This window comes from Rhododendron vialii, chromosome 10a (assembly GCF_030253575.1).
Source record: "Rhododendron vialii isolate Sample 1 chromosome 10a, ASM3025357v1".
Taxonomy (NCBI): Eukaryota; Viridiplantae; Streptophyta; class Magnoliopsida; order Ericales; family Ericaceae; genus Rhododendron; species Rhododendron vialii.
The window spans coordinates 29,160,207-29,167,200 of NC_080566.1; the positions used below are offsets into that span (position 1 = coordinate 29,160,207).

General features: G+C 37.8%; 1 protein-coding gene across 4 annotated transcripts; it reads right to left on the reverse strand.

Moving 5' to 3' along the window:
* Positions 1-385: 385 nt before the first annotated feature.
* On the reverse strand, positions 386-4,435 carry LOC131303441 (WAT1-related protein At5g64700-like). 4 transcript variants are annotated; one of them, XM_058330312.1, is made up of 7 exons: positions 4,186-4,431; positions 3,727-3,789; positions 3,501-3,617; positions 2,668-2,914; positions 1,974-2,132; positions 1,073-1,224; positions 392-943 (listed from the first exon to the last, which is right to left on the reverse strand). In XM_058330312.1, the coding sequence occupies exons 1-7, from the start codon at positions 4,365-4,367 to the stop codon at positions 817-819; spliced, it is 1,047 nt and encodes a 348-aa protein (XP_058186295.1). In that variant the 5' UTR covers positions 4,368-4,431; the 3' UTR covers positions 392-816. The 4 variants fall into 4 exon arrangements, with proteins under 4 accessions (XP_058186297.1, XP_058186298.1, XP_058186296.1 ...); XM_058330314.1 differs by lacking the exon at positions 3,501-3,617 and having other exon boundaries at positions 386-943; positions 4,186-4,435; XM_058330313.1 differs by lacking the exon at positions 3,727-3,789 and having other exon boundaries at positions 387-943; positions 4,186-4,434.
* Positions 4,436-6,994: the final 2,559 nt, after the last annotated feature.

A 6,994-nucleotide genomic window follows, 5' to 3' on the forward strand; every position in this document is an offset into this window, starting at 1 on the left:
TGCTGATATTCCTTTGGGTTAATTATTTACAAGAACCCTTAAAAAGTATTTTAAATAAATTGAACGGCACAGATTGTTGGTATGAGAGTTCAAAGTGGATCTCACACCATTTGATGTACATAAAATGGTGTACGCGTAGTTGGGTAGTTTTTTTTTGTTTTGTTTTGGACAAGCAATAGACATTAGCGGTAGTTAGTAAGTTAATTTTTTTAGCCAAGCGGTATACATCAATGGTGGTTAGGGGTAGTTAGTAAGTTAGTCCACAAAGAGTTCAAAAACTGTCCATAGCCTTGTACCACAAACGCCTACGACGGGGCTCCAGCCCTCGCCACCATTCGGCTACAAGCCCTTTGGCTCCTAGTGGTATGTTGAGAAACATCAATTCAGATAGCAATTGACAATATTGTGTGCCACAGTTTCTCTGTGTACATCCAAGGTCGCATAGTTAACATGCAAAAAATTGGGACTAAACTCTCTAATCACCTTGACACATTTTAATGGTGTGTAACCATCGAAAGTCTGTGAATCACAGCTACTTAAAGCTAATACTTATGATTTTGGTTTTGGTTTTGGTTTTTATGTTCTGTGTAAACGAGACATTGAGGGGCACTAGTGAGATAGGCAATGGAGAAGTATATGTCTCAATATTGGATAAAGTTTTGATAGATTCAAGCTATTTTCCCTTGTGACAAGATTATTTATGTTAGTTCAATTGAAACTTCATTTGAACCAATACAAGCCGGTGTTGGACCGGGAACGACTCACAAATGGTCCAAACTGAACTGGAAGAAACTGGACGGGATATGACCCCTGTTTCTAAATATGTTGTTCAACTTCAGCTTTTAAAGCACCTTGAATACTTAACCTCTTCAGCTCCTCTTCTTTTCTCTTCCCCCACAGTACACAATACAGGCTTCCCACCAATAAGATTCCACCCAGAACACTTCATTCAGGAAGGGAAAAAAAGAAGAGAAAATGAAAAATTAAACACTTGAAGGGTTGTGAAAAATTTAAACACTACTAGGGAAATGAAAAATTGAACACTTAATTTGGCATGGAAAATTTTATTTACCTTCCAAGACTAATGACCTCGCCTAGGAGGAAGGTGGAGAAAAGGGTTGTGATAACTAGACCAAGTGGGGTCCACATGGCATGAAAAACTGGCCCTTTCTTCTCTAGCAACCATGCCATTAAGTTGGTCCCAACAGCAGTAGTCATAATTCCCTGTCATGGTTTTACAATTACAGAGTCAACACAAGACAGTGTGAAGATGATGAAGCATAAAGAAGGTAGAAATCATCCCAATGAAAGTTGGCCCGGACTTCCGGTTATCAAAAAGGAAAAAATCATCGCAAAGATGTCGTTTCCATTGTATATATACTGCTCCTTGGATGGAATAATTGTTACACTGGTTAGTTAATTAGTGCAAATAACTAAATGTACAGGAGTGAGAGTAGCTTAGGGATTGCAGACCGTCTCATGTGATCTCCTCGTATGATTCTCTTTTGTGGAGAAATGAGATTCATCCACCGTTTCAATGTACATGATTTGGGCTGTCTATTTTCAAAAAAATTCAGGTCATATAAACTAATCATGGCCAGAGTCGTCTATTTCATTCTAACCGTCTATATCTCTCGAGATAATATGATTCGACCTGAAGCCTTACGATTTTTGATCTGTATTATTTGGTATAAATCAATGATATACATGTCGGAAGATACGGATAGAACAACTCAAATCATGAAAAAAGAAAAATGGTGGGCTGAATTGATTCTCAACCCATGAGAAGATCATCAGGAGAGTTCACATGAGAGGATCCTCATAGTTTAGGTAGACCTTAATTTGTTTCTTATATTTGTACCAGAGCCCCAAAAAATCGGGTTTAGCATTTTGCCATTTTAGTCAGCAGCAAAACAGAACGTTAATACGCACGTAGAAGCAAAGAAACTAAAAGGAGATTTATGTTTGCTTACGCTGTAAACTACTGCAATGAGCCTAACATCCCAACCTAGTTTCCATTGAAAGATATCTCTTTCCACTGCAATGGCAACTGCACCTGTCTGAATTGCGCTTAGAAGACTTTGCAGGGTTGTGAAGATGAGCATTGACGGGCAATCTTTCATAACTGGTGCCTGTTTTTAGTTCACAGAATTAATCAGCCAGACATTTATCAGTTTAGCTCTCAATGAACTGAAATTGTTTTCATAGCCTTGTGCCATTTGAGAAGTGTCTTACCTATTTTAACAAAACTCAATTTTTGGGTTTCACTTGTATATAGCTGCCATACCATACGATAATGGAAATTTTCACCAAAAATTTGAAACGAATGCTACGATGATCGCTGCTAACTATACATGCAATCCAAGTGAAAATTTGAAGTGGAATATTCATGAAAAAAGTGAATTGGAACATTTAGCTTTTCAAAACGTGACTCATGAATGAGAGTACAAAACACATTACACATGAAATGGGTCATGGAAGTTCTAATCTTAGTCTCTTGAAAAGAAAAAGATGATGCATTGAGAGAGAGTAACTTGTCTCGTAAAGTAGGAGATAAGTACTTAAAAAATAAGAATCTTACCGGAACCGGTCCTGAGAATTGTTCAGGAATTGATACTCATAGAAAATAGGGTTAAATAAACACACATTAACAGTAGGAGAGGGCACCTGATAAACATACCAAAGAGCCCAACACAAAGTGGCAAGAAACATGAGTAAGCAACCCTTAATCCAGTTTTGGTCCCCAGAATAGTGATTCTGAGCTTGTTGGCTACCATCAAGGAGGTGATGATGGACAATTGGTCTCAAATAGGGGCCTTTATAGAGGGCAAGGGTCACCACACCTGACATGCACAACATTATGCCTACAACCTTTGCAACTCCACCAATTGTCCTCAATTTCACCTTCTCCATCCTGCAGTATCATTTTCAAACCAAATTACCATGTCAGCAAAGCAAATTGATCATTGAACCTAAAATTTTGAAAGAAAGAAAACACTTCCTAAGAATCTCTCTGTAATCTTTCAATCCTTTTGCAAATCACTGCATTGTCAAAACTTCGGCAAAGAATCTCTCTCAGGGACGGAACCAGAATTTGGATTCGAGAGGGGGCCAAATTAGGGGAGAGACTTTTTTGTTACTATCGACAATCCTAAGAACACAAAATTTTACTTGCACAAGAGAAGTATAATATAAGTTTAAGCTTAGTTAGGTCGATTCAAAAATGATAAAAGTTTAAGCTTCCTAAGAGTATACAAATTACTGCCTATTCATCGCAATTATCAGTATAATTCTGTCGTTTTCAGTCAAGTGATAACAGATCATGGCCACTGCCAGCCCAAGTCTAGGTCCGCCTTTGCTTGCTCTCTACCTCTCTCAGGACGGGATTGGGAATTTACAAGATGGAGTATCATTTATGCATTGAGGATCTTTTGTAACGGATCGAGTTAGTAACATTTTTCTTGAGAACACAGTCATCACAGGAGTCTTGAGATATATACCCGAGCAAAATTGTGAGGAAAAATGTCATGGGCTGGAGACAATTATTGGAAGCCGCAGCAAGAGTTGGAGATGTATATTCAAGGGCGACGCCATAAACATTGAACCCTAAAGTGATGCTGAAAAATCGCATGAACAGACATTTTTGAAATCATATCCTATAGTTAATGAACCGTAACAAATTAACATAAACAACTAGAAAAGAGGAGAGTTGAAATTATTTATTACCCTACTAGAGAAAGCATAAAAATCTTCCAGAAGGCCATAGATGAAATTGGCGTCGGGCTTTCTCTACAATGCCAAATGACAAGGTTAAAGTTTTCGTCGTCAAAGAAGAATATACGTTAGAAAACAGAATCATGTCATTCAAAAACTCTAGCATGTTCAACAGAGAACAGAAACTATGAAATTCTAAACAGTTGAGGGATTAATCCAAACTGAGCAGTGGTGGAGCCTCACGGTGGCACTGTTCAATGTAAATCTAGTTACAAACGTTATGTTAGGTGTGAGAGGACCTGAACCACCAAGTCAAACCCCGTGTATTTTCTTTAATTCAAGACAAAATTTAGGCGGCTTGAGAGGTAGATAACAATAAGGAAGAGTTGAATATCCCACCATAAAAGCAAGAAAAATTCAATCTACTTTTGAGAACTTTAATTAGAAGAATGCTTAGGAGATGTATGTTACCTTTTGAAGATGACTACAGCGATCAAGACAATAGCTCCAGCCAGTTGTCTGTAAAATATGAACACAAAACTGTTCATACCTTCATTCAGTACAGCCTTTGACAGTATAAACGTCCCAGCAATTATGGACTGGAACAGAATAGCTACCAAATAAGGCTTCTTTTCCCCCATGGCCACGATCATTCCAAGGTCAATCTTGATTTGATTGTCAAGTGGAAAATCACGAGAGGAAGTGGAGGGTAGATATACAATGATGAGGGACAAATTGGATAAATTCCATTCAGGGGAATTGGTTCTGATTTCTTGTAGTTGGATGTGTGAATCAGTTCTTCACTCTATTATGAAGTGGTGGACACATTGACGGGTCTTAGTTGCAGGAACTTTCAATTATGCCCACGTTTCTTTGACAGAAACGCTTTCCGTCGGAGAAAACTCCAAGGAACTCATTCCAATGATGATGGGAACTTACACCCAAAAAATGGGTGGGAGACTTACGATTCGAGTTGCAGTTGGTACCTTTAAAGTTGTTATGTTCTTGTTGGTGCGCACATCTGATCTTAACCTTCGAAAGTCATAATATTGCCTTTTAACTTTTACACCTATTTAATACGCACAATAGTTCTATTCTGTAATCATGTGCTACAATAAAAATATTAAAATTTAACTAAAAACTCATAATTTTAATTATATTTTATATGGTAGAATAATATTTTCATGTTGACATTTAACAATATAAAAAAATAAAAATAAAATTTTAATTATAATTATTTTTCCTAACCGCTTCCAATGGGACTCCCACACTTCTATGATCATCCGCTCCCCGCTTCATGTAAGTGACGGGTTTCCTCCCTCCCAAGTTTTAAGTTCGAAACTTCCTAACTGCTATCAATCTGTCGTGGGGCAATCCATACAGGATTTTCCCATAATTGCAAATGGATCCCCCTCTAATATTGGACGACGAGATTAGTCCCCTAGAAATTAATTGAAATACGTGCAGGTTGGTCTGAATATCCTGAGTTATCAATATAATTCTAGTTCTTCTTTGTTGCTACTTGCCAGTTTTGAATAGGTTCCTGTATCGATATTTGAAGTGGCGTCTATGTGGAAAGTAGTAGAAGGGAAAGGAAGTGGCCAACTAGGTGTTGTTTGATTGAAAAAGTGATGTATGTTATGGGATAGTGTAAACATGCCTATCCCACTATGTTTTAGGGGAATTTTTGTTAGGAATTGAAAGTAGTTATAAGTTGAATTCCACAAACTCTACTAGAAAAATCACACAAACAAAAATTGATCTTAAATACTGATATTTGATATTTTGACAAAATATTCCACCTCCCCCATGCCTTAGGGCTACCACCTTCACCTTCACCTTCACACTTCTATTCTTCCCCTTTTCTCCTCTCTCACGTCTCTCCCCCGGCCCTCTGTCGTTCTCCTTCCTCGCCGATCTATATGCCTCCACCTCCACGCCCACCTCCATGTTAAGGAAATTGAGTTTCACATTGCTTGGAAGTAGAATGAATGATCACTTAATAACATTTGGGACCTCTTCATTTATTGTCAATTGGCCTTGAGTTAGATATAAAGTTTCTACATTGAATCAAAGCGAGGCCCATTTCACTCCATATTTTATAAAATTCACAATTCACACCCCATAATGACAGACCAGCAAAAATGTTGCATCATGATAGGATCCAAAAAGTGGCCACACGTGACAAATCTCAAATGCGGCTGCACGTGAGGGAGGATGTTAAGGAAATAGAGTCCCATATTACTTGGGAATGGAATATAGGTGATCACTTAATAACATTTGGGACATCTCTACTCATTGTCAATTAATTTTGAAATGGATATAAAGTTTCTACAATGCCCACCTCCACCTCCACCTTTACCTCTATCGATCCGTTCAAGCCCATCTTAATCTCAAGGCTATATTCGGCAAGGTTGGGTAGATGGAGAGGCAAATAATCAACAATATGGGAAAGTAATCTTTTTCTGTCTTTCCTCTTCCCTTAGTGGATGCTTATGTTTTACTCCACTTGTGGAGGTTTAAGACCTTTATGGGCACCCCTACGGTGAAGAAGCTCGATCTTGTAGCAATGGCGTAGATCAGGTGGCCTGGTAGCACAAGAGCGGGGTTTTATTAATTTATTTATCTATGTGGTGTATTTATTTGAGTCTCTGTACCTCTTTCTCGACTAGACAATAACCCGTAATTATATTTGAAATTTTATTCTGTAGTACGTGTTGGTCGCGCTTGAAGCTCGTGCCAATTTATACATAGCTCTTACCAATATATCTTTTGTAATGTAAAGCTATTTGTAAGTGTCATATTACTTTTATGAATGATATTTCCGATGTTTAAGAAAGAAAGAAAAAAAGTCACAGTTTGTACGCACAAAATAGGACCAATGTGCATGCATTAACCACCTTGACATGCATAATTTAATGTGAGTACAACCTATAAATTATGTGCCTTCCACATAATTATGGAGAGCATGATTTGCCTTTTTATGTTGCATTGTGTGAGATCATTGAGGACCATTAGAAAGATTGGCCTTGTTCGTTTTGGGGTCTCAAAATCCATGGGCACGGTTTTCAATAAATTTTCTCTATCTCTCTCTCTCCACTCATTACTCTCAAAAACCTTCCTCAAAATCCAAACCGAATAGAAAATGTTCGATGTCGAATTGTATGAGAGTTGATGCTCACAACAATAAATTGAGAAATTGGAGGACACACTAAATACTTATTGATAAATATAAATGGGTTGTAGAACAGAATCTCGCTTAGCTCAGATGTATCTGCTC

Coding starts and splice junctions, on each gene's coding strand:
- LOC131303441 (XM_058330312.1), bottom strand. CDS start 4,367: ATGATCGTGGCCATGGGGGAAAAGAAGCCTTATTTGGTAGCTATTCTG. Junction 3,790..4,185: donor GCTGTAGTCATCTTCAAAAG/GTAACATACATC, acceptor TTGGCATTGTAG/AGAAAGCCCGACGCCAATTT. Junction 944..1,072: donor GAGGTCATTAGTCTTGGAAG/GTAAATAAAATT, acceptor TCCTGAATGAAG/TGTTCTGGGTGGAATCTTAT.